Genomic DNA, 27,683 nt, shown 5'->3' with positions numbered 1-27,683 from the left:
GCTCTGGACAAGGAGATGACCCATCACTGAGCCCCACCAGCCAAAGAGAGGGAATTGAGGCCCCCATAGTTGTATTTCCTGCCCCATGTGGATGATCCTGGAGCCCAGCCCAGGGAGACAGAGGCAATAAATAGAGGCTTGTCAGCCTGACCCAGTGCAGTGATTCACTGCTGCTGCACAATGCTGCTTCCCTTCCTTCCAGTCACATTTATCAGCCTTAATAGAGTTTATCTTACCTACTTATCTACAAAGTAATACACTCAGCCAAGGCAGGCCCATTGGGTAAGAAATGATGAACATTTGGCTTTCAACTAATAAGAAATAAACATGGAATAATAATGACTCAGATATACATTGTGTTGACTAATGATAGCACAAATCGAAAATGCATATAGATCACATAGGACTGTGTTCAGGCGGATAACCGAAACCTAAGCAAAGTAACTTAACTGCATCCAGGTTTATTTTCCTCACACGGTTAGATGCTCCGTAAGTAGTCAGCTCAGGCTGCTCTGGTGACTCCTGGTGCCATCGGGACTGAGGCTTCTCCTGTGTTCTTGCTCTGCCCTCCTCACTTAACATGTGCAGGGCTGCTGAGTCACCCAGCGCCGGGGCATGGATAGTTTCCATTTGCTTATGAAGATCTATTCTCTACTCTTCTTTAACTTGTTCAGTGCCGTGAGGCTGACCTAAATGTACTACATCACGGGACGTCTCCAGGTCTCTGACTTCCAGCTGGGTTTGGCCAGTGGGAGGCACCACCAACGGGAGATTGTAAGGTTGGGGTAATGTACCTCCTAGTCCCTTTCGTGGGGGTGAACAGAGGGCGCTCCTCTTGGGCAGCCCTCCCCTGCGGCTGCTTCCTCCCACTCCTGGTGCTATAGCATCAATTTTTTTTTTTTCTGGTACGCGGGCCTCTCACCTCTGCGGCCTCTCCCGTTGCGAAGCACAGGCTCCGGACGCGCAGGCTCAGCGGCCATGGCTCACAGGCCCAGCCGCTCCGCGGCATGTGGGATCTTCCCAGACTGGGGCACGAACCCATGTCCCCTGCATCGGCAGGCGGACTCTCAACCACTGTGCCACCAGGGAAGCCCTATAGCATCAATTCGTAACCAAGTTTCCCTAACACTGACTACACCTTTTCAAATAGTGCCTGTTTTAAGAGTCTCCACCATTAGCTCACTGGGGTGGGCCATCTGTGTCCTGCCGGGACCCTGACTGACTCACCACAGCGGTCTCTGCGCACAGCCCGTGGGACCATATGCAGCAGCACAGGGTGGGCCTTTCATCCACAGGGCTGAGAGATGGCGACTCCACCTCCAGGCACCAAGGTTGGGTTTCAGACAGGAGGAAAGGGCAAAAGGCACCAGACAGCTCTTTGCCAGGAAAACAGTAGCTTTCTAGGAAGTCACAGCCAGCCAGCTTCTGCTCACGTGCCGCTCTAGCTTCAGGACCTCTGAGGAGGTGAGTATTTTTAACTGGACAGTTGCCCCTCAAATGACAGAGTGTTTCTATTTGAAGGGAAGAAGCAGAGAGGTTATTAAGTTGTACCAGGCTACCAGTGTTTGAAACAGCATATAACTCATTTGGGCTTTTTGAAAAAAGTTACCGATTGCTTACTGTTACAATTTCTTTCTCTTGTTTATACCTTGGGGTGTCTTCATGCAACAACAATAATAATCACTTCCATGTTCTGAGCCCTTACTGGCTGCATTACATGCATGAGGTCTTTTAACCCTCACAGGAAGCTTCCTCACCTTACAGATGAGGAAACCGAAGGTGAGATTTTCAGGAATGTGTAAGTGTAACATCTGAGCTAACACCTAGGTCTGTCGGTCTGTCTCCAGAGCCCAAGCTGGTAGCCACTACACTTAGGGTGCCCCTTATATCCTACATCTCTTTCTATTCTCATTTCTTCCCCAGGGGAGAATCTGTGCATCCAATTTGGAAATATAGGTCATAGACAGTAAGCCTCTTGCAGCTCAGCACATGGCCCAGCAGAAATAAAGGAGGGGCTTCTCTGGTGGTGCAGTGGTTAAGAATCCTCCTGCCAATGAATGGGACACGGGTTTGAGCCCTGGGCTGGGAAGATCCCACATGCCTTGGAGCAACTAAGCCTGCAAGCCACAACTGCTAAGCCCTCAAGCCACAACTGCTGAGCCCGCATGCTGCAACTACTGAAGCCCGCGAGCCTAGAGCCTGTGCTCTGAAACAAGAGAAGCCACCGAAATGAGAAGCCCACACTGCAATGAAAGTAGCCCCTGCTCGCCACAACTGGAGAAAGCCCACTTGCAGCAACAAAGACCCAACGCAGCCAAAAAAAAAAAAAAAAAAGACTAGTGCCACTGAAGAACTGCATTTTATTTATTTATTTGTTTTTAAACAAACAATTTCTTTTTTTTAAATTTTGTTTTATTTATTTTTTATTTTTGGTTGCACTGGGTCTCAGTTGTGGCAGGCAGGCTCCTTAGTTGCAGCTTGCTGGCTCCTTAGTTGCGGTTCACTGGCTCCTTTAGTTGTGGCACGTGTGCTCCTTAGTTGAGGCTGGTGGGCTCCTTAGTTGTGGCATGCGAACTCTTAGTTGCAGCATGCATGTGGGATCTAGTTCCCTGACCAGGGATCGAACCCACGTCCTCTGCATTGGAAGGCAGATTCTTAACCACTGCGCCACCAGGGAAGTCCTGAGGAACCAAATTTTAAATTTTACTTAGTTTTAATCAATTTAAATTGAAAAACTGATTCACAATTCAGTTATTGGAAAATTTTGAAGTATGTTGGAGCAACCTGAATATGTGAATCTATTTTTTTTTGCGGTACGCAGGCCTCTCAGTGTTGTGGCCTCTCCCCTTGCGGAGCACAGGCTCCGGACGTGCAGGCTCAGCGGCCATGGCTCACGGGCCCAGCCGCTCCGCGGCACGTGGGATCTTCCCGGACCGGGTCATGAACCCGTGTCCCCTGCATCGGCAGGCGGACTCTCAACCACTGCGCCGCCAGGGAAGCCCGTGAATCTATTTTTTAAACTGTAAATTTTATCAAATCTAAATACATATCAATTGTTTCTGATGAAGTTTAGTTTGGGAATTGAGATGTGTTGCAGGTGTAATATACACACCAGATTTCAAAGGCTTCATACAAAACAAAAAGTGTAAAATGTCTTGTTAATAAGTTTTATACCAATCACATGTTGAAATAATGTTTTTGTATATATTATGTTAAGTAAAATTTATCATTAAAATTAATTTTACCTCTTTGTACTTTTCTTAAAGTGACTACTAGAAAATTTTCAATGACAATGTGGCTTGCATTATATTTCTGTTGGGCAATACCACTTTAGAAGGTGGCAGTGAGCAGAGGCAGACTCATTTCTTTATAGGAATGAGGGAGAGAGGCCATTGCTAAATAAATTCCATGATCCCAGGCAAAGTGCTGGCACCATTTCCTGGATTTCTGAGAATCAATGGCAGGAACACAGAACAGCACAGAGCTGGGTGGGGTTGATTCACTGCCTGATTCCTTCCCATGTTCAGTCACAAAACACACCATCTTGAAATTTCCGTCACTATCATTGCCTTGGTCGAAGGGAGACCACAGTTTTTATCTGGGCTTTGATTTGGGGACAACGGCATTTTAATGACTAGGGCATTTTAGGAGAAGCTAGTGGCCAGGAAAGATATTCTTAAAATCAGTATGAACTTAATTTTTTCACTTCTGCCCTCTCAAAGTTTACCTTAGACCCAATGTGTGGTGGAAATTCACCCTCCAAGCATCTGCTTTTCTCCAGTTTGGAATGTTTTCCTCCAGAGCAGCCTTGTTTTTGAAATGATTTGCAGGCTGCCGGAGGAGGCTGCGAGAGGAAGTCTGACCCGCCAAGCACATCTGGAAGTGGTTTCAGGGGCCACATCACTCAGCCAGCACAACGCCTAGATTCCCAGCTGCCTGGAACAGGGGTGGAAGAAACCCGAGCTGCTCCAGAGTCTGCACAAGCAAGGGAGGTGCAGTGGGGGAGGAAGACTGTCTTGGAAACGGAATATTGGCCTTGAGGCTCTCCGGCCCTTTGAGATTTCCAGTGGGATCGTAGAAGCAGCTGAAGCAGCGTGAAGGGCAGCATCCCAGGGCCAGCCACCATTTGAATGCTCTGCCCTGCAGCTCTTCTGGACGAAGGAGCCCTGCCCTCACCACCCACCAGGTAAACAGACATTTACAGCAGGGTGATGGCCTTTCTGTTTCACCCTGGCCTGCTGGCAGCTGTCCGTTATTTTGCTGTAGATGCAAGAAAGTAAATCAGAGGTGGACTGTCCCACGCAAACCACCTTCAGGCGCTCCAGCTGTTTGTAGCATGCTGGCGGCATCTTCTTCTTCTTTTTTTTTTTTGCCATCGCTGCAAATCCAAAATATTCAATGTGCAAGTTTTTCACATCCTGGACTGCTTTTCCAGACCTGGGTTTATGTCCGTCCCCCTACCCCCAAATAGTGTGATTTACTTACTATTTTCATCATATTTTAAGCGTGGAAATCATCTGTTAGCTAGGACTGTATAAATGCTAGCATTTAACGCTGGTATGTTTCTGAGCCACAGAAGATTTAATTGAGCTGTGATTCATGTTTTCAGAACCTGTCCTAGGAAGCTATTCTGAGGGCCCCAGTCCCCCCCCCAAAGAACTGGCAGTTGTATGAAATCTAAATGAGGCTTATTGTAAATATGGTAGTCATAACAGTCGGGTTGAAAATGCTTTTTAACTTTCAAAAAAATGTCTTCTTTTGTTCACTTTATGAGCAAGCGTAATACTTTGGCTAAGCCTGATATATAATTTATGACATAAGTTAAGAAGGGATAGTTAATAAAAGAGTAAGAAGAGAGAGAGGAAGAAAATATGATATCCAAACATCTGAATGTGCTGTGGAAAAAAGTCAGTCCTCTAGCTGTTTGGCCCGTGCAGCCAAATATCCAAAGTGACATTGGTTTGTTTTGTCTTTTCCTCTGAATGTTTTGGTGTTGCATTTGTGTACAGTATCCTTTGCGTGCTGCATAATGGAATTCCAGGCTTCCATCTAACTCAGTAGAGCAGTGCAGGGCAGTGGTGGGAACATGGGCTCTGGGGTCCGACTCACAGAGTCTGTGCGCTGCCACTTATAAGCTTTATAAACTTTGACTCTGGGTGACTCTATCTCTTCATCTGTAAAATGGGAATTAAGCGACATCATGTGTCTAAAGGACATAATGCAGGATCTGCAGAGTAGTGAGGCCTCAGGGGAGGTCAGCTTCTCTGGTGGTGCTGATGATGACAACGGTGATGGTGAAGGTGACCACACACCCTGCACTGGGCCACAGCCCTGCTTTTGACACATTGTTCCCTCCCATAGTCCAGTCGTCCAGTGTTCCTCACATCTGTCCAAGTTGTCTCTCCCGGGTTCTGCTTCCTTCCTTCTTCTCTTCAAACACCTCTCCTTTTTTTCCACTCTGGCTCTCTTTAGTTCTCCTGCTTCTTCCCTTGCTGAGAGAAAGACATGCTCAGCAAGCCACAGCCCTCACCATTTTCATTCCTAGTTCCCAGGGGGCATGATTCTAAAGATTTCTTTTATTTCAGCGTCTGCCAAAGAATGTTCCAAAGAAGATAGTCCCGTGGGGAAAATACGTTCTGTGAGCCATATCCCCCTCTCAGCACTCTCAAGGCATGATGGCATTTTAAAGGTCCTGAGAAGTCCCGCAGAACAGGAGTCTCCAACCCTCGGGGCTCAGACTGGTACCGCTCCGCGGCTGTTACGAACCGGGCCGCACAGCAGGCGGTGAGCAGCGGGCGAGCTCGAGCAAAGCTTCATCTGCCGCCCCTCACCGCCCTCCATCGCTCGCATTACCGCCTGAACCGTTCCCCCCCGCAGCCTTCCCCCCACCGTCTGTGGAAAAATTGTCTTCCACCAAACTGGTCCCTGGTGCCAAAAAGGTTGGGGACCGCTGCTGCAGATGAGAAATCTGCTTAAGTTTGTTTAAGTTTGTTTTTTAACACTGTGATTCCCAGTTGACACAGAGCCATTTTATCACATCACATAGATTAACATCGGCACTCTGCAATATCCTATTCTTTTTTAAAATTTATTTACTTTTTGGCCATGCCATGTGGCATGTGGGATCTTAGTTCCCCGACCAGGGATCAAACCCGCACACCCTGCAGTAGAAGCGGAGTCTTAACCACTGGACCGCCAGGGAAGTCCCTGCAATATCCTATCCTGACCACATGTGTTTTCACCCTGGTTCCTCTCATGGACATCCTACCTTCATACCTTTCCTGGCGAACACCCAAGGGGACATCTTGTTCTCCCTTCCCTGGTTAAGGACAGATAATTGATCACGTATGCCATATTGATATGTAGAAAGTCTGGCCTAAGGTGGGCAGCAGGGATCAGCAAACATTCCCTGCAAAGGGCCAGGTAGGTGGCTCTGCAGGCCAGATGGTCTCCATCGTGACGACTCAGTTATGCGGAAGTAGTGTGGAAATGGCCATGGAAAAAACATCAAACAGCACCATCAAAGAATAAGCCTGGCTATGTTCCCACAAAACTGTATTTTTAAAAAACGGTGATGGGCAGGATCTGGCTGTAGTTTGTCAGCACCTGGTCTAAAGCCATGTTGTGAAAGAATGCCTCAATCCATCACAGGAGAAAGCAGGATGGGTCGTCCGCAAACTGAAGTCATCCCCACCCTGCTTATTTTGGTGAATCAGGAGTAAGCCTTTGATGTTCCAGCAAAAAGTAAAAAGGCCAGAGGTGTTTTGTTGGAGGCCAAATTCCTAAGTCCTGGTTTTGTCCTTCTTTCTCTTTTCTTCAAGGGAACCCATGCTCCTGTCCTGTTCATAACTCTGTAGTCAGCCTGGTTTAAGTTGAAGAGCTCTATTAAATGTATTTTATGCCCATGTGAACTTCAGGGTCAAGTCTTAGAGAATACCGTGAAATCACAGAGCTTCTTGGCAGGTCTCTTAACCTCCCTGAACTTCAGTTTCCTCATCAGTAAACTGAGAAGAATAACCTTATAGGGTTGTTGTGAGAATCAAATTAATTAATATACATATAAAGGTCTTAGAACAATGCCTCACTAATAGAAATTACTATGTGTCTCCTTATCATTGTAATAAATTATTTAATTTAACCTGCAAAACAATCCCATTTTACAGACTGGGTTTTGTAAGTTGCCGAAGATTACACAGTAAGAAATGAAGCAGAACCAGGATTCAAAGTCAGCTCTGTCTAATGACAAAACCCATATTTCCACTCAGGTACATGCCCTGCCAGATTTAAGTAGTTCAAAAATACATTTTAGGAGCCCCTCTTTTATATTCGTTTTTGATTCCCAGGTCCTTTCCTATTACCTCCTTACCTGAACCCATGGCAGACATGATTAATCAATCACAGTGCCCTTCCTTCCTTCCTTCCTTCCTTCTTTCCTTCTTTCTTTCACTGAGTCTTGTGATGGCTTTAGACTCCTCAATTTGTCAGTCCTGAAAGCTCCTACCAACTGATTATAGAGTTGGCATGTAAAATAAAACTTATGGGCTCTGATTTTTGGAATACTTTTCAGGAGTCCCTCCCACTTTTGCCTTTCTTCCAAGGCAGAGCTAATCCCCTTAGCCACTGCCAGGTCTTAAGACATTCTTTCCAGGTTTGACAACAGGCCCAAACTCTTCGACATTTGGTAAAACAACTCCCCATGCAAGATCTTCTGGGACCTGTTTTTAAACCTAATAGACATTTCTCTGGTCCAGATCAATTCCCTAAGCTCTCCTTTTTCTTCCTAGTCACAGGCCCTAGGACCTTTCCCCTTTGAAGCTCCAACCATCCAGGGCCTTACCTAGGGATTTCCTCTTTCCAACACTGTGAGATGACTCCCCAGCTGCATCTTTCTTGCTGTCCTGAAGACAGGCCTATGGGCCCTTAATGCTGAAAGCGCGACTCTTTGTTACTACAGGGAAACTACAACACAGAAGTCACTCAGCTTAGGAAAGCTTACAGAGGCTCAGGGGACATGGTTCTGGGGCTCCTTGTGATGGTAAGAGAAAGGCCAATAAGAAGACCCGAGCCCTCCGCTTTTATTTTAAAAAATTATTTATTTGTTTGTTTATTTATTTTTGGCTGTGTTGGGTCTTCGTTGCTGTGTGCAGGCTTTTTCTAGTTGCGGTGAGCGGGGGCTACTCTTCATTGCAGTGCGCGGGCTTCTCATGTCGTGGCTTCTCTTGTTGCGGAGTGTGGGCTCTAGATGCACGGGCTTCAGTAATTGTGGCATGTGGGCTCAGTAGTTGTGGCTCACAGGGTCTAGAGCACAGGATGAGTAGTTGTGGCGCATGGGCTGTTCCATGGCATGTGGGATCTTCCTGGACTAGGACTCGAACCCGTGTCCCTTGCATTGGCAGGCGGATTGTTAACCACTGAGCCACCAGGGAAGCCCCTGCTTTTATTCTTGTAGTGGGACCATCAACCTGGCTTTACCCTCCTTCTGGCTTTTTCCTTAGTGAGGGTATGCAGACCCTTTTCTTCCTGGGATTGAAGAACAGAACAACAAGAGCCCTTTCTTCCTCTCTCCTATTTCTCACTCATTCATTCCACACACATTTCTTGAGGCACACAGAGGTAGGTCGGCCACAGTCCCTGTCCTCTGTCATTTCATGGTCTAGTGGAGGAGACAGGCACACCCATGATATTAGAACACAGTGTTCTGAGTGCAGGGATAGGCATAGGAATGGAGATTAGGGGAGCACCCAGGCAGGGTAATCAGGTAAGGCTTCCTGAAGGAGGAGGAGGAGTCTTTAAAGCACAAGTAGCAATTTACTGGGGAAAGAGGAGGGGAAAGGGCATTCCAGGCAGAGGGGACTGAACGAACCAAAGTTCAGTGACAAGAAAAACATAGAGGGCTTCCCTGGTGGTGCAGTGGTTAAGAATCCACCTGCCAATGCAGGGGACACGGGTTCGAGCCCTGGTCCGGGAAGATCCCACATGCCACTGAGCAAGTAAGCCCATGCGCTACAACTACTGAGCCTGTGCCACAACTACTGAAGCCTGCACGCCCAGAGCCCATGCTCCGCAACGAGAAGCCACCGCAGTGAGAAGCCCGAGCACCACAACAAAGAGTAGCCCCCGCTCGCCACAACCAGGGAAAGCCCGCGCACAGCAACAAAGACCCAATGCAGCCATAAATAAATAAATAAATAAATAAATAAATTTTAAAAAAGAGAAGCATAGACCTGGGTGTGAAGGACAGTGGAGGGCTGGAGACTAACTTTCAACCAGTTCAGCTTAGACGGAAGGCATGGCACAGAGGACCTAGGGGAATCTTAAGCTCCAATCTTAACCTTCTGGTACTGGATTTCCAGTGAAGGGCTTTAGGGAGGAAAGGAACACTGAGAGTAGCGGGGTTTTCTTGTTTGTTTGTTTTCGTTTTTTTGATTGAAGTGTAATTGCTTTACAATGTTATGTTAGTTTCTGGTATACAGCAAAGTGATTCAGTTATATATATGAGCGTGTGTGTGTGTGTGCTTGTATATACTTTTTATACACTGTATATATTCACTTTTTCAGATTCTTTTCCATTATGGCTTATTACAAGATATTGAATATAGTTCCCTGTGCTATACAGTAGGTCCTTGTTGTTTATTTTACATTATAGTAGTATGTATGTGTTAATCCCAAACTCCTAATTTATTCTTCTGCCCCCAATCCCTTTCCCCTTTGGTAACCATAAGTTTATTTTCTATGTCTGTGAGTCTGTTTCTGTTTTGTAAATAAGCTCATTTGTATCATAGTTTAGATTCCACATATAAGTGGTATCATATGCTATTTGTCTTTCTCTTTCTGACTTCACTTAGTATGATAATCTCTAGGTCCATCCATGTTGCTGCAAATGGCATTATTTCGTTCTTTTTTATGGCTGAGTAGTATTCCGTTGTGTGTGTGTGTGTGTGTGTGTTTGTGTGTGTGTATATACCACATCTTCTTTATCCATTCGTCTATCAATGGACATTTAGGTTGCTTCCATGTCTTAGCTATTGTAGGTAGTGCTGCTATGAACATTGGGCGTGCATGTATCTTTTCCAATTAGTTTTCTCTGGATATATGCCCAGGATTGGGACTGCTGGATCATATAGTAACTCTTTAGTCAGTAGGATTCTACAAGACAACTGGCTTGTCTTCTTCCAAAAAAAGTTCATGAAAAATAAAAAGGCAGTGTGGTGAGGTGGGACTGATCAAGAGTAAAAGAAGCTAAAGATATGACAACCAAATTATAAAAAACAATATTGGAATAATGGGGACATTTTGAATATGGACTGCTTATCCAGTGATGTTAAATTAATGTTATTTTTCTTAGGTGTGATAATGGCATTGTGATTATATAGGAGGATGTCCTTGTTCTTAAGAGATGCACACGGAAGTATTTAGGGCTGAAGAGTCATGTGTATACATATGTATACATACATATATATATATACAGAGGGAGGGAAGAAGAGAGAGAGAGAAAGAGAGAAAGGAAATATGGCAACGTGTTAGCAATTGGTGAATCTGGTGTAGGGTATATGAAAATCCATTCTTTCAACTTTTTGGTAGACTTTAAATGTTTCAAGTGATAAAAAGAAAAGGAAAAATTGAACAAAAAAATAAGGGTACTCGGAACTTCCTGGCAGTCCAGTGGTTAAGACTGCGCGTTTCCACTGCAGGGGGCACGGGTTCCATCTTTGGTCAGGGAACTAAGATCCGCCATGCGGTGTGGCCAAAAAAAAAAGGTACTCAACCTGCATGTATATTTCAAATTAATTTACTGTAATTATTAAACAACAAAAATAGTCACTGTGACAGCTGTACCAGTGATGGATTGGGAAAGGGGAGGGAGCAGAAATCCTACAGGCAGGAAGTCCAGGAGGGAAGTTACTGCAGAGTTAATCAGTGAGATGAAGCAGGGTAGAAAGGAGATGGATAAAGAAACACTTAGGAGGTGAAACTGTAGGAATCAGGTGTTGGTTGGATGAGGGATTGGGAGGGAGCGGTGGAAGAGGATGCTCAGAGAACACTGAGGAGGAGCTTCTGTGGGGCAGGTGCTGATTTCAGTTGTGAACAGATGAGGTTTGAGGTGCTGCGCAGCTTCCTGGAGGAGAGGGTCATGTGTTCTATAAATCTTTTATATTATAAAAATATTTATGTTATAAAAATATTTATAAGTCTGTAAATTTTTTTTTTTTTTTTTTTGCGGTACTTGGGCCTCTCACTGTTGTGGCCTCTCCCGTTGCGGAGCACGGGCTCCGGACGCGCAGGCTCAGCGGCCGTGGCTCACGGGCCCAGCCGCTCCACGGCATGTGGGATCCTCCCAGACCGGGGCACAAACCCGTGTCCACCGCATCGGCAGGTAGACTCTCAACCACTGCACCACCAGGGAAGCCCTATAAATGTTTTTGAGGGTTCATATCTCCAGGCACTCATGCTGGGCATATGGCAATGAACAAAACAGACAAAATGCCCTGCCTTCAAGGAGCTTATAGCCTATCACCGGGAGGGCAGACGATAAACCAGTGATGAAATGGGCAGTATGTTGGACGGTGGTCATTGCTGAGGAGAAGTGACATATGTGTTGCTGAGGTTAGGGGGTTTTGACTGAGTCTGGGGGACGCGAAGGAGCCAGCCACGTGGATATCTGGCAGGAGTGTTCCAGGTGAAGGGAATAGCATTCCCGGTGGAGGGAACGAGTGTAAAAGGCTCTGAGGCAGGAGAATGCCTGGCAAGGAGGCCAGTGTGATCAGGTGAGATCTTGTAGGACACTGTACAGACTTTGGCTTTTACTCTGAGAGAAATAGCGAGGGCTTGGAGAAGTTTAAACAGAAAACAACACAACCAACTAAAAGAAGACACAGGCAGAATCATCCAGTCAATGGATGGTAGTGATAAGGCCAGGGAGAAGGCGGTACCAGTGGTGAAGATCTTGGATATATTTTGAAGGTGGAACTGACAGGATTTGTGGCCAGTCCATCTGTGGGGAATGAGAAACAGAGAAGGGTCAAGGATCACACCAAGTTCATTTTCGCTGGAGCAATTAGAAGAATGGAGTTGCCGTTGTGCACCTGGGGGAGATGATGGGAGATGTGTGTTTTGGGCAAACGTCAGGAGTTCGAATTTGGACATGAGGATGCCTTCAAGTGGAGCCACCCAGTGGACACTTGGCTTTAGGAGTCTGGAGTCCACGTGAGAGATCTGGGCTGGAGACAGTAATTAGGGAGTTGTAAGCATATAAATGGTATTTCAAGCCAGGAGAGTCCACCATTTAAAGGTTCCAGAGATGGGGGAACAGCCAAAGAGGCTGAGGATGAGCGGTCCCCAAAGGTGGTGGGAAAGCAGGCGAGTGTGGGGTCCCGCAGGCTACGTACAGGACGTGTGTAGAGGAGGAGAGTGCGGGCAGGTGGCCTGCACCTCCCGTGCACCTGGGCCTCGCCCGCATAGTAATGAGTCCTGTGCTGCACTTGCTCGCAGGCAGGAACCATGGTAACCCAGAATATGCTCTCTCACGCTCTGCCCCAGACACTCGTTTCCCTTGGCCCCAGATTTCTGCTTCTTATTCTATGTCTTCTTAAGATGTCTTGCAGCTGTTTCCTCCAGCTCTCATCCCTGACTTCCCCCCATCACTCTTCTACCCCTTTACAGCTCTGATCCCTCTGCCAAATCCATACCATCAGCTCCTCTCTAGAAGCTGCAAACATCTCTTGCGCACCTACTTAATCTATTAGAATGCTTTTGACTGCAAGCACCGGAAATACCCGCTTATAGCAGCTTAAACAGAACGTGCCACCATCAGAGACGAGGTCGCGTTGTGAAGAGGGAGAGAAGTGTGCCCATCAGGCATACGGAATCTTTATACAATTTCATATGCTTTTTAAAAAGTAAATGAAACAGGGAATTCCCTGGCAGTCCAGTGGTTAGGATTCCATGCTTCCACTGCAAGGGGCCGGGGTTCTATCCCTGGTCAGGGAACTAAGATCCTGCAAGCCGTGAGGCACGACCAAAAAAAAAAACCAAAATAAAAAGTAAATGAAACAGGCTTTCTCTTGGAGGTACATGCTTCTCAGGGCCTCCTTTCTGCCTTGTATTCTAAAAGCACCTTAGAAGGTTTCCTACAAGAATCTGCTTCAGGAATTTCCCTCCTTGGCTCACTACTGCTCTGCCTTGCAATTAGATGTGCATATCAGTTTCCTGAATCCTCTTATTTTATCTTTTTTTAAAAATTTTAATTTATTTATTTTTGACTGCGTTGGGTCTTTGATGCTGCGCCCGGGCTTTCTCTCGTTGCGGTGAGCGGGGCTACTCTTCACTGTGGTGCATGGGCTTTTCACTGCGGTGGCATCTCCTGTTGCGGAGCACGGGCTCCAGGTGCACGGTCATCAGTAGTTGTGGCTCCCGGGCTCTAGAGTGCAGGCTCAGTAGTTGTGGCACACGGGCTTAGTTGCTCCGCAGCGTGTGGGATCTTCCTGGACCAGGGCTTGAATATGTGTCCCCTGCGTTGGCAGGTGGATTCTCAACCACTGCGCCACCAGGGAAGCCCCTCTTATTTTATCTTAAAGAGATTTTAGAGTTGCAACGTGCTGGACAGGGGAAAGATGAGCCCCCTTGCCAGATGAGTCAGCACTTACTCTTTGGCATGAGCTCAGTAGTTAGAGTAGCGGAGCACTCAAGGGAGAGCAGACCAACCTCGCCTGGGAGCTGTGAAATTTCATGAATACACAGTGACATCTGTTACCTGGAGCCCACCTCACCTGCCTCTGGGGTAGCCAGAATAGCCTTTCATGAGTTTCAGAACCTTGTGGTTAAAGAGCATCAGATTTGAAGTCAGAGAGCCCTAATTTCAAATCCCTGTTCTACTATTTACCAGCTGTGTGATTTTGAGCAAGTTACTGACCCTCTCTGAGCCACAATTTCCTCATTTGAAAAATGGAATTAGTAATATATCCATCCCGTTCTGGCCACAGGGAATGTATTTGTAAGGATTCGTTTGCAAGAAATTGAACCTCATTTCAAAGAAGTTTAAGGAAAAGAGGGGAATTGATTGGCTTGGCTGACTGGGATATACAGGGAGGAGCTGGCCTCAGGGATTTGGAGCCCAGAGCCTTCTGGTCTCCCCCTCATTCTCTCCTGTGGTACCAGATGGTCTCTGGAAGGGAACAGACATGTGGCCAAAGACCATTCTAGGCTGACATTACCTCAAAAAGTTAGCCGAATGTATATCATCCAGAATAGTAAATGGATAAAAGGTACCTGAAACCAATCTCAGAAGAATCATAAATAGCATGCTTTTTGACTCAATTCTTTCCCAAGTGCAATAGGGGAAAAGGAGAAGGGCCGTTGCAAATGCACTCAGAGCTCCTGGGTGTACAGTCTATATCCTGGGAAAATGAAAGGGACATTGTAGCCAGTTGTTTACAGTGAGTTAAAGGCTTGAATGAAATCCCTGTTGAAGAGTTTCCCTAGATCACTGCCAACAAATTCTCACAACACTTTGGTTCATAAAGAAACCCTGGTGTACTATGCTATCCTGCCGTCTCTGTCATGTTGCTGATTTCTAAAGGTTACTATTCCTGGTTGCTGACGGCTGCATCCAGTCAAACGTCAAGTTCAGAAGTTCTTTTGAAGGACCGTAATTAAGAAGGATCAATTTAATTTTAAAATAAATTTTGAGTTTTCAAGACAAATTATTTATGGTAAATTAGCTTGTTTGTTTGTTTGTTTTTTAAGATAAAGGAAGTCAGTTTCCAACTCCTGGAAAATGCCACAAAGAAGTGAATGAATATGTGACAAAATTTAATTTTAGATTTCGAAACTAAGATGAATTTTTTTTTTCCTCCAGCAAAAATGGGTTTATTCACAATTAGCAGAGAATTTGAAGTCTGCAGCTACGGTGAGCCACGTGCAAGTTCCCTCATGGCAAGAGGAGAACACTTTTTTAGAGGGGAAAAAGGAAGCTGGGAGGGCTACAAAAACAGGGTCTGTGGCTTCTCTTTTTTTTTTTTTTAATTTTATTTTATTTATGTTTTTATACTGCAGGTTCTTATTAGTCATCCATTTTATACATATTAGTGTATATATGTCAATCCCAATCTCCCAATTCATCCCACCCCCCCACACCCACCCCTATCCCCCTTTCCCCCCTTGGTGTCCATACGTTTGTTCTCTACATCTGTGTCTCTGTTTCTGCCCTGCAGACTGGTTCATCTGTACCATTTTTCTAGGTTCCACATATATGCGTTAATATATGATATTTGTTTTCTCTTTCCGACTTACTTCACTCTGTATGACAGTTTCTACATCCATCCACGTCTCTACAAATGACCCAATTTCGTTCCTTTTTATGGCTGAGTAATATACCATTGTGTATATATATATATATATATATATATATATATATATATACCACATCTTCTTTATCCATTCATCTGTTGATGGGCATTTAGGTTGCTTCCACGTCCTGGCTATTGTAAATAGTGCTGCAATGAACATTGGGGTGCATGTGACTTTTTGAATTATGGTTTTCTCTGGATATATGCCCAGTAGTGGGATTGCTGGGTCATATGGTAATTCTATTTTTAGTTTTTTAAGGAACCTCCATACTGTTCTCCATAGTGGCTGTATCAATTTACATTCCCACCAACAGTGCAAGAGGGTTCCCTTTTCTCCACACCCTCTCCAGGATTTGTTGTTTCTAGATTTGCTGATGATGGCCTTTCTGACCAGTGTGAGTTGCTACCTCATTGTAATTTTGAATTGCATTTCTCTAATAATTATATTGAGCAGCTTTTCATCTGCTTCTTGGCCATCTGTATGTCTTTTTTGGAGAAATGTCTATTTAGGTCTTCTGCCCATTTTTGGATTGGGTTGTTTTTTTAATATTGAGCTGCATGAGCTGTTTATATATTTTGGAGATTAATCATTTGTCTGTTGATTCGTTAGCAAATATTTTTTCCCATTCTGAGGGTTGTCTTTTTGTCTTGTTTGTAGTTTCCTTTGCTTTGCAAAAGCTTTTAAGTTTCATTAGGTCCCATTTGTTTATTTTTGTTTTTATTTCCATTACTCTACGAGGTGGATCAAAAAAGATCTTGCTGTGATTTATGTCACAGAGTGTTCTTCCTATGTTTTTCTCTAAGAGTTTTATAGTGTCCAGTCTTACATTTAGGTCTCTAATCCATTTTGAGTTTCTTTTTGTGTATGGCGTTAAGGAGTGTTCTAATTTAATTCTTTTACATGTAGCTGTCCAGTGTTCCCAGCACCACTTATTGAAGAGGCTGTCTTTTCTCCATTGTATATCCTTGCCTCCTTTGTCATAGATTAGTTGACCATAGGTGCGTGGGTTTATCTCTGGGCTTTCTATCCGGTTCCATTGATCTATATTTCTGTTTTTGTGCCATACCATACTGTCTTGATTACTGTAGCTTTGTAGTATAGTCTGAAGTCCAGGAGCCTGATTCCTCTAGCTCCTTTTTTCTTTCTCAAGACTGCTTTGGCTATTCGGGGTCTTTTGTGTTTCCATACAAATTGTGAAACTTTTTGTTCTAGTTCTGTGAAAAATGTCATTGGTAGTTTGATAGGGATTGCATTGAATCTGTAGATTGCTTTGGGTAGTATAGTTATTTTCAGAATGTTGATTCTTCCAATCCGAGAACATGGTGTATCTCTCCATCTGTTTATATCATCTTTAATTTCTTTCATCAGTGTCTTATAGTTTTCTGCATACAGGTGTTTTGTCTCCCTTGGTAGGTTTATTCCTAGGTATTTTATTCTTTTTGTTGCAGTGGTAAATGGGAGTGTTTCCTTAATTTCTCTTTCAGATTTTTCATCATTAGTGTATAGAAATGCAAGAGATTTCTGTGCATTACTTTTGTATCCTGAAACTTTACCAAATTTATTGATTAGCTCTAGTAGTTTTCTGGTGGCATCTTTAGGATTCTCTATGTATACTATCATGTCATCTGCAAAGAGTGACGATTTTACTTCTTCTTTTCCTTTTTGGATTCCTTTTATTTTTTTTCTTCTCTGACTGCCATGGCCAGGACTTCCACAACTATGTTGAATAATAGTGGCGAGAGTGGACATCCTTGTCTTGTTCCTGATCTTAGAGGAAATGCTTTCAGTTTTTCACCATTGAGAATGATGTTTGCTGTGAGCTTGTCGTATATGGCCTTTATTATGTTGAGTTAGGTTCCCTCTGTGCCCACTTTCTGGAGAGTTTTTATCATAAATGGATGTTGAATTTTGTCAGAAGCTTTTTCTGCATCTGTTGAGATGAGCGTATGGTTTTTCTTCTTCACTTTGTTAATATGGCAATGACTGATTTGCGTGTATTGAAGAATCCTTGCATTGCTGGGATAAATCCCACTTGATCATGGTGTATGGACCTTTTAATGCGTCGTTCGATTCTGTTTGCTAGTATTTTGTTAAGGATTTTTGCATCTATTTTCATCAGTGATATTGGTCTGTAATTTTCTTTTTTTGTAGTACCCTTGTCTGGTTTGGTATCAGGGTGATGGTGGCCTCATAGATTGAGTTTGGGAGTTTTCCTTCCTCTGCAATTTCTTGGAAGAGTTTGAGAAGGATGGGTGTTAGCTCTTCTCTAAATGTTTGATAGAATTCACCTGTGAAGCCCTCTGGTCCTGGACTTCTGTTTGTTGGAAGATTTTTCACAGTTTCCATTTCATTACTTGTGATTGGTCTGTTCATATTTTCTATTTCTTCCTGGTTCATTCTTGGAAGGTTATACCTTTCTAAGAATTTGTCCATTTCTTCCAGGTTGTCCATTTTATTGGCATAGAGTTGCTCGTAGTAGTGTCTTAGAATGCTTTGTATTTCTGTAGTGTCTGTTGTAACTTCTCCTTTTTCATTTCTAATTTTACAGATTTGAGTCCTCTCCCTCTTTTTCTTGATGAGTCTGGCTAATGGTTTATCAATTTTGTTTATCTTCTCAAAGAACCAGCTTTTAATTTTATTGATCTTTGCTATTGTTTTCTTTGTTTCTATTTCATTTATTTCTGCTGTGATCTTTATGATTTCTTTCCTTCTACTAACTTTGGCTTTTGTTTGTTCTTCTTTCTCTAGTTCCTTTAGGTGTAAGGTTACATTGTTTATTTGAGATTTTTCTTTTTTTTGCGGTAGGCTTGTATTACTATAAACTTCCCTCTTAGAACTGCTTTTGCTGCATTCCACAGGTTTTTGGATCTTTATGTTTTTGTTGTAATTTGTCTCTAGGTATTTTTTGATTTCCTCAGGGATGTCTTGGTTATTTAGTAACGTATTATTTAGCCTCCATGTGTTTGTGTTTTTTATGTTTTTTCCCCCTGTAATTGATTTCTAATCTCATAGTGTTGCAGTCAGAAAAGATGATTGATATGATTTCAATTTTCTTAAATTTACTGAGGCTTGATTTGTGACCCAAGATGTGATCTAGCCTGGAGAATGTTCCATGTGCACTTGAGAAGAAAGTGTAATCTGCTGTTTTTGGATGGAATGTCCTATAAATATCAATTAAATCTATCTGGTCTCTTGTGTCATTTAAAGCTTCTGTTTCCTTATTAATTTTCTGTCTGGATGATCTGTCCATTGGTGTAAGTGAGGTGTTAAAGTCTCCCACTATTATTGTGTTACTGTTGATTTTCTCATTTATAACTTTTAGCAGTTGCCTTATGTATTGAGGTGCTCCTATGTTGGTTGCATATATATTTATAATTGTTATATCTTCTTCTTGGATTGATCCCTTGATCATTATGTAGTGTCCTTCCTTGTCACTTGTAACATTCTTTATTTTAAAGTCTATCTTATCTGATATGAGTATTGCTACTCCAGCTTTCTTTTGATTTCCATCTGCATGGAATATCTTTTTCCATCCCCTCACTTTCAGTCTGGATGTGTCCCTAGGTCTGAAGTGGGTCTCTTGTAGACAGCATATATATGGGTATTGTTTTTGTATGCATTCAGACAGCATGTGTCTTTTGGTTGGAGCATTTAATCCATTCACGTTTAAGGTAATTATTGATATGTATGTTCCTATTACCATTTTCTTAATTGTTATGGGTTTGCTTTTGTAGGTCCTTTTCTTCTCTTGTGCTTCCCACTTAGAGAAGTTCCTTTAGCATTTGTTGTAGAGCTGGTTTGGTGGTGCTGAATTCTCATCTTTTTCTTGTCTGTAAAGCTTTTGATTTCTCCATCCAATCTAAATGAGATCCTTGCTGGGTAGAGTAATCTTGGTTGTAGGTTTTTCCCTTTCATCACTTTAAGTATATCATGCCACTCCCTTCTGGCTTGTAGAATTTCTGCCGAGAAATCAGCTGTTAACCTTATGGGAGTTCCCTTGTATGTTATTTGTTGTTTTTCCCTTGTTGCTTTCAGTAATTTTTCTTTGTCTTTAGTTTTTGTCAATTTGATTACTATGTGTCTTGGCGTGTTTCTCCTTGGGTTTACCCTGCCTGGGACTCTCTGCGCTTCCTGGACTTGGGTGACTATTTCCTTTCCACTGTTAGGGAAGTTTTCTACTATAATCTCTTCAGATATTTTCTCCGGTCCTTTCTCTCTTTGTTCTCCTTCTGGAACCCCTATAATGCGAATGTTGTTGCGTTTAATGTTGTCCCAGAGGTCTCTTCGGCTGTCTTCATTTCTTTTCATTCTTTTTTCTTTATTCTGTTCCGTGGCAGTGAATTCCACCATTCTGTCTTCCAGGTCACTTATCCGTTCTTCTGCCTCAGTTATTCTGCTATTGATTCCTTCTAGTATATTTTCCATTTCAGTTACTGTGTTGTTCATCTCTGTTTGTTTGTTCTTTAATTCTTCTAGATCTTGACTAAACATTTCTTGCATCTTCTCGAACTTTGCCTCCATTCTTTTTCCGAGGTCCTGGATCATCTTCACTATCATTATTCTGAATTCTTTTTCTGGAAGGTTGCCTATCTCCACTTCATTTAGTTGCTTTTCTGGGTTTTTTTTTTTTTTTTGCAGTACGCGGGCCTCTCACTGCTGTGGCCTTTCCCGTTGTGGAGCACAGCCTCTGGACGCGCAGGCCCAGCGGCCATGGCTCACGGGCCCAGCCGCTCCGCGGCACATGGGATCCTCCCGGACCGGGGCACGAACCCGTGTCCCCTGCATCGGCAGGCGGACTCCCAACCACCGCACCACCAGGGAAGCCCTTTTCTGGGGTTTTATCTTGTTCCTTCATCTGGTACATAGCCCTCTGCCTTTTCATCTTGTCTATCTTTCTGTGAATGTGGTTTTTGTTCCACAGGCTTCAGGATTGTAGTTATTCTTGCTTCTGCTGTCTCTCCTCTGGTGAATGAGGCTATCTAAGAGGCTTGTGCAAGCGTCCTGATGGGAGGGATTGGTGGTGGGTAGAGCTGAGTGTTGCTCTGGTGAGCAGATCTCTGTAAAACTTTAATCTGCTTGTCTGCTGATGGGTAGGGCTGAGTTCCCTCCCTGTTGGTTGTTTGGCCTGAGGCGACCCAACACTGGAGCCTACCCGGGCTCTTTGGTGGGGCTAATGGTGGACTCTGGGAGGGCTCACGCCAAGGAGTACTTCCCAGAACTTCTGCTGCCAGTGTCCTTGTCCTCACGGTGAGGCGCAGCCACCCCCACCTCTGCAGGAGACCCTCCAACACTAGCAGGTAGGTCTGGTTCAGTCTCCTATGGGCTCACTGCTCCTTCTCCTGGGTCCTACTTTGTGTGTGCCCTCCAAGAGTGGAGTCTCTGTTTCCCCCAGTCCTGTAGTAGTCCTGCAGTCAAATCCCACTACCTTCAAAGTCTGATTCTCTAGGAATTCCTCCTCCTGTTGCCGGACCCCCAGGTTGGGAAGCCTAACGTGGGGCTCAGAACCTTCACTCCAGTGGGTGCACTTCTGTGGTGTAAGTGTTCTCCAGTTTGTGAGTCACCCACCCAGCAGTTATGGGATTTGATTTTATTGTGATTGCGCCCCTCCTGCCATCTCATTGTGGCTTCTCCTTTGTCTTTGGATGTGGGGTATCTTTTTTTTTTTTTTTAATTTATTTTTGTCTGTGTTGTGTCTTCGTTTCTGTGCGAGGGCTTTCTCTAGTTGTGGCCAGCGGGGGCCACTCTTCATCGCGGTATGCGGGCCTCTCACTATTGCAGCCTCTGTTGTTGCAGAGCACAGGCTCCAGATGCGCAGGCTCAGTAGTTGTGGCTCTCGGGCCTAGTTACTCCCCAGCATGTGGGATCTTCCCAGACCAGGGCTCGAACCCATGTACCCTACATTAGCAGGCAGATTCTCAACCACTGCGCCACCAGGGAAGGCCCTTGATGTGGGGTATCTTTTTTGGTGAGTTCCAGTGTCTTCCTGTCGATGATTGTTCAGCAGTGAGTTGTGATGCAGGTGCTCTCGCAAGAGGTAGTGAGTACACGTCCTTCTACTCCGCCATCTTGAACCAATCTCCTAAGATGAATTTTATAATCTAAAATTCTTTTCTACTGGTTAAACTTCATTTTTTTTCATCAAACTTTCCTTGCTATCCTCTGCTTCTCTGAATGCCCACTGCTTCTTCTAATGAATATATAAGGTATTATGATAAGCATATAGATAAATTGTGAACTGGGGCATCCAGGAAGCAGAGTTATAACAGGCATATTTTGAGAACAGAGAGTCTGTTAGCTCTCTTGGATTTTCAGAGCACGAATAAAATACTCCAGAATATTGTGAAAAGATAGGATTTGGATTTGGAGAAATGTTTGGTTGAAATTTTTCATGATGTATCAGCCCTTTTCTTGTCTCCTTAGGCCCGGTGCTATTTTGAGAACGTTGAATCTGTATTTGATGATATAACTTACTTTTTAGCCACTGATTGCTATCCAAATCTAGAAAGTGTAGGAAAGAATCAGAAACCTTCTTTGGGACACGCATCATCCTCTAGATTCAAAGTCCTTGATAAATCTCAAGCCTCCCTTTGAACACTGTAAAATTAGAATGAAATATTAAAAAAAAATCAGTTCAGTGGAAAGGATAGTCTTCTCAACAAGTGATCCCAGAACAACTGGATATTTACATGCTAAAAAATGAACTTTAACCTATACCTCATGCCATATAAAAAATTAACTCAAATTGAAATGCAAAATATTAAACTACAAAATTCTCAGAAGAAAACATAAGAGAAACTCATCCTGACCTTGGGTTAGGCCAAAAATTCTTAGATATGACACTGAAAGCATGATCTGTAGAAGCAAGAAATTGATGAATTTGACATCATCAAAACTGAAAACTTTTGCTGTGCAAAGGAAAGTTTTAACTTTTCATTGTTAAAAGAATGAAGACAAGCCACCTACTGGGGGAAAGTATTTGCAAATCACACATCTAACAAAAGACCTGTATCCAGAGTATGTAAAGCTCTCCAAACTTAGAAATCAGAAAGCAATGATCCAATTAAAACATTGGGAAAAGATTTAAACAGACACTTCCCCATTGCATTAGTCAGCGTTCTCCAGAGAAACAGAGCCGATCAGATGTATATGTATGCAGAAGAAGACTTATTATAAGGAATTGGCTCATGTGATTATGGAAACCAACAAGACTCAAGATCTGCAGGCTGAGTCAGCAAGATGGACACTAAAGAGAGCCAGAGGTGTAGCTCCAGTCTGAGTCTGCAGGTCTGAGAACCAGGAAAACTGCTGGTGTAGATCCAGTCTGATGGCTGGCAGCCTCAAGACCCAGGAAGAGCATGAGTTTCAGTTCGAGTCTGAAGGTAGGAAAAAGTCACTGTCCCACTTCAAAGGCAGTCAAACCAGAGACATTATCTTACTCAGGGGAAGGTCAGCTTTTTTGTTCTGTTTAGAACTTCAGCTAGTTGGATGAGGCCCACCTACATTAGAGAGGGCAATCTGTGTTCCTTCCACTACTGCTTTAACATTAATTTCATCCAAAAACATCCTCGCAGGAACACCCAGAATAGTATTTGACCAAATATTATGGCCCCTTCAAGTTGATACATAAAATTAACCATCACAACGATATACAGATGGCAAATAAACACATAAAAAGATCCTCAACATCAGTAGTTATTAGGGAAGTGCAAATTAAAACCACCACGAAATACACGTATTAGAACAGCTAAAATAAAGTACCAAGTGCTGACAAGAATGCTGAGCAACTGGACTTTTCTTTCATTGCTGGTAGGAATGCAAAATGATACGGCCACTCCGGAAAACAGACGGGCAAATTTCTTATAAACACACATCTACCAAATGACCCAGCAACCCCACTTATAGGTCTTTACCACAGAGAAGTAAAACTTAAAATCATGCAAAAACCTCCAAACAAGTGTTTACAGATGCTTTATTCATAATCAAAAAACACTGGAAAGAACTCAGATGTCCTTCAATGGGTTAATGGATAAATAAACTGTGATACATTCTTACAGTGGAACGCTATTCAGTAATAAAAAGGAACAAATTATTGATTCATGCAACGGCAAGTATCAATCCCAGATGCGTCATGCTAAGCAAAAGAAGAGAGTCTTTAAAGATTGTATACCGTATGAATCCATTTACGTGACATTCTAGAAATGACAAAACTATAGCCACAGAGAATACATCAGTGGTTGCCGGGAGTTAGGTGTCAAGTTGGGTTTGCCTACAGAAGGGCAGCACAAGAGAATTTTTTGGAGGTGTTGGAATTGTTCTTTTTCTCATTTGTTGTGATTATCACAGGAATTTATGCATGTGTTAAAATTCATGGAACAATACAACCAGAAAAGTGAATTCTACTATATGTAAAAATTTAAACATTTAAAAATCAACAAGTCAAGGAACTTCCCTGGTGGACCAGTGGTTAAGACTCTGCACTTCCACTGCAGGGAGCATAGGTTTGATCCCTGGTCAAGGAACTAGGATCCCACATGCTGCACGGCCGCAAACAAAAAAAAGAAAATCAAGTCATATTTTGAAGCTGACCTGTTAATATGCAGTTAATCAATTACATGTGTCACAGGAAGTCTATTAAAAAAAAACAGGTTTACTGAATATTTGTTATACATCACCATTTGTGCCTCCCTGAGTGAAGCACTCTTTCTAATTATGGAAGTTCACAACAGGAAATTTGTGGAAATCCAGGACACTATAAAGAAATTACCTTGTCAACATGTCTCAAATGTCTTGGCAGAAAAATAGTTCTCATAAGGCCAATTCTTTATTCTCTAAAGAAGTAGTTGCCTCTTCTGTTAAAAGAAGTTGTTCCTGGGACTTCCCTGGTGTCCAGTGGTTAAGACTACAAAAAGCCACAGCACAAACCTGGCAAATCTTCCCAAAGCAGCAGTTTTTCTAGATGGTAAAACATTAAACACATGACTTTTCTATGACATATTAACCCAGATGTCAGTTGAATCAACCTACCCCAGGGATTCTGTAACCTTTAACCTGGGATGCACAGACCCTCAGAGTGTCCATGGATACATTTCATTTTCTCATGTACTTAGATGAGGAAAAATGTGAGCATTTCCTTCGTTTGTGAATATAGGAAACAAGCCACAGAAGGAACTGTAGTACCTGTGACTTCCTCATCAGTGTAAATCAGGTACTTTCATGTTACATCACAGCTGCTACAAATATCTCACATCTTTTAAAGCTCATTACTACTTAAAGCTACAATAAGTATTATACCTGCTAATAGCCCTTGTTATTTAATAAAGAAGCATGTTTAATGCTATAGGTATCACAAATTTGTTTTTTCCCCCCAATATTCTGATAATTTTCTTTAAAAGTGTGTAATTGGTTTTCTTTATAATACAATATATCTTTTAAGCTTTTAAAAACATTATTCTGGGAAGAGGTCTATGGGATTCACCAGACTTCCAAGATACTTATGTCAAAAAAAGTTTAAGATTCCTGCCATCTGCCATAGATTTGGAGATTCAAATGCAATTAACTCACAATTAACTCACCTTTCCTCCATCCAATATTCCCTCCAAACTTTGTACCAATTCTTGATGACTTCCATTCTCATGTCCGGTGCCCACAGAACTTTCTTGCTCAGTTGTTTCTCTCCCCTGTCCTCCATGTCCAAAATAAAGAACATTGCCCCGTTCCCTTGATTTCCCTTAAACACAGCAACATGTGTGTTGATCCAGAGGGGAAAGCAGTGTAGAGGTAGGGTGGGGATGAGAAGGTGCAGAGCATGGCAGAGACTGTGGACTGCATATTGGAAATTCCAGTTCTTTGAAAGTCCCTAGGGCCCATCTGCACAGGGAAAGAAGTTCTCTTGGGCGACTGGCAGCTCCTGTCCTGTGATCTTTCTCCTCCTTACACGCTGTTCTTCTTGGGCTGCTGCCAAACCCGGGGATTCCAGCTCATCATTTACTCGACCCAGTTAGCTTTCTCCTGATCTCACCCCTATCCATCACATCTGTGTATAGAAGACCTTGATTACATAACGAAGAGTTTTCTCCCTGAGAGGAGCTCTTCCGACAATGAAGGGACTATTTTTTCCCCCTATATTTATGTACAGTTTACATGAACTTGAAGGTAAAACAAGAAACTTGGAAGATATTTTGAACTCACTTGGGATGACTTTGGAGTGTCCGCTCTCCTTTATCATCAGAATTTCTGTGGGAATGTTTGAAAAACATTGCTTTAGGGCTTTAAGGAAGACAAAGGCTGATGGAGGGGGTTACATGCATTTAAAAGAAAATCCAGGGATTTCTCTGGTGGCGCAGTGGTTAAGAATCCGCCTGCCAATGCAGGGGACACAGGTTCTATCCCTGGTCCAGGAAGATCCCACATGCTGCCGAGCAGGTAAGCCCGTGTGCCACAACTACTGAGCCTGCGCTCTAGAGCCTGCAAGCCACAACTACTGAGCTATGCGCCACAACTACTGAAGCCTGCGTGCTCTAGAGCCCGTGAGCCACAACTACTGAGCCCACAAGCCACAACTACTGAAGCCTGCACACCTAGAGCCTGTGCTCTGCAACAAGAGAAGCCACCGCAATGAGAAGCCTGCACACCACACAAAGAGTAGTCCCTGCTCGCTGCAGATAGAGAAAGCCCGCGTGCAGCAACAAAGATGCAATGCAGCCAAAAAAATAAATAAAATAAAATCCATATTCCTTTACAGACCCCACAGTTTGTCTCCAGCCTCTTCTAGCCAGTCTCTCCCTTACTCCACTCTGTTCCAGCCTCATTGAACCTCTTGCGGTATTTAGAATCATCAGCCCCAGGGCCTTTGCACTTGCTGTTCCCTTTGCCTGGGATGCTCTTCTGCATTCTCTCCACTGGCTCCTGCCTTTTCTTCTGATCAAATGTCATCTCCTCAGTGAGGTGTTTCCTGATTTCTCACCAAGATGCCTCCCGGTCTCTATTCATCTTTATCCCAGCACTTCTGTTTTTTACTTCATATCACTTACCATAATTAATTATTTTACTTGTTACATTTTAATATCTCTTTTCTCTACTGAAAGCAGCTCCATGATGATAGGGACTGGGACTGATCTGTGCGTTGCTGCATCCCCAATACATAGCACAGTGCTGGGCTTTTAGTAGGATCTCAATAAATATTTACTGAATGATTGAATGGAGCATAAAATGTGCCCCTCTCAGGATGGTTCTGTTTTCACAAGGGATTACTGAAGATGTAGAAGCTTCCTTATCAAAGGAATGAAGTTATGGTAGCAGGAAAAAAAGGCACAGGATTGATATTTTACATCAAGGGAAACGTCTTATGTGACATTTCTTCCAGTTAGTGCCATCTGATCTGCTAATCCAGAGGGCTGACAGGGCAGTTTTTGGAGAAGGTAAAAGATTACACTTTGGGAGTCCTTTGTACGTTTTGTACAGCCAGAGAAATCAATTTGAAGAGGTGAGCGCTGAATTCAAGAACTATTCAGTTAAAAATTCTAGATTCAGAACAGTTAAGAATGACTGCAGGGCTTCCCTGGTGGTGCAGTGGTTGAGAGTCCGCCTGCCGATGCAGGGGACACGGGTTCGTGACCCGGTCTGGGAAGATCCCACATGCCGCAGAGCGGCTGGGCCCGTGAGCCATGGCCGCTGGGCCTGCGCATCCGGAGCCTGTGCTCTACAACGGGAGAGGCCACAACAGTGAGAGGCCCGCGTACCACAAAAAAAAAAAAAAGAATGATTGCAAAATTTTCCACATAGCAAATGGTCAGAGATATAGTCCTTAATAATTGTATTATGACTTTTGGGTTGATTGTCTTTTAAAAATAATTTTTATTCTTTAATCCACAGGTCACAGTTTTTATCCACATGAACACACATGGCTTTGTTACGAAAAAGTAAGATTACAAACTTTTAAAAATTATGATTAAAAATAGATATTTTGGAGTACTGTTTTGATGCTGAATCTTATTCTTTTTCTTTTTGTTTTTTAATCTTCGTTGGTTTTCATGGATAGTTTTCCCACAGACAGTTGTTGGCATCATCATATGAGGATGATTTCCGTAGAAAGTTGTTGAGTGTTTTGTTCAGAGGTGGATTTTTCGTGAGAGGGGTCAGATGTTTCCGTAAAAGTTGCAAATATTATTTATTTTCTCATTTTAAATAAGTATTCATGTTTCTGCCTAATTTAGCGTTTGTAATTTCGTATTCTTATTCTTAAAGATTCACTTCAAATTATGTAATCTTCAGACCCCATCAAAACCTGGACTTGCCTCTGATTTTATATCCAGTTGTTTGTGAATCTAGGGGAAAAATAA

The 27,683-nt window shown here is 43.3% G+C and overlaps 1 protein-coding gene across 15 annotated transcripts in view; it reads left to right on the top strand.

The window, feature by feature from the left end:
• GLT8D2 (glycosyltransferase 8 domain containing 2) overlaps positions 1-27,683 on the top strand; it is a 73,204-nt gene that overhangs the window by 7,847 nt on the left and 37,674 nt on the right. For 11 of the 15 annotated variants that reach the window (XM_067697774.1, XM_067697780.1, XM_067697769.1 and 8 more), the window contains 2 exons: positions 3,831-4,186; positions 27,217-27,263. In XM_067697774.1, coding sequence (XP_067553875.1) covers positions 27,245-27,263 — 19 coding nt within the window. In that variant the 5' untranslated portion in view covers positions 3,831-4,186; positions 27,217-27,244. Of the gene's footprint in view, positions 1-3,830; positions 4,187-14,864; positions 14,906-27,216; positions 27,264-27,683 lie in introns of those variants that run through there. The other 4 variants (XM_067697779.1, XM_067697777.1, XM_067697771.1 and 1 more) reach the window with 3 other exon arrangements.

This window comes from Pseudorca crassidens, chromosome 11 (genome assembly GCF_039906515.1).
Source record: "Pseudorca crassidens isolate mPseCra1 chromosome 11, mPseCra1.hap1, whole genome shotgun sequence".
Classification (NCBI taxonomy): domain Eukaryota; kingdom Metazoa; phylum Chordata; class Mammalia; order Artiodactyla; family Delphinidae; genus Pseudorca; species Pseudorca crassidens.
This window is presented reverse-complemented; position numbering and strand designations above follow the sequence as displayed.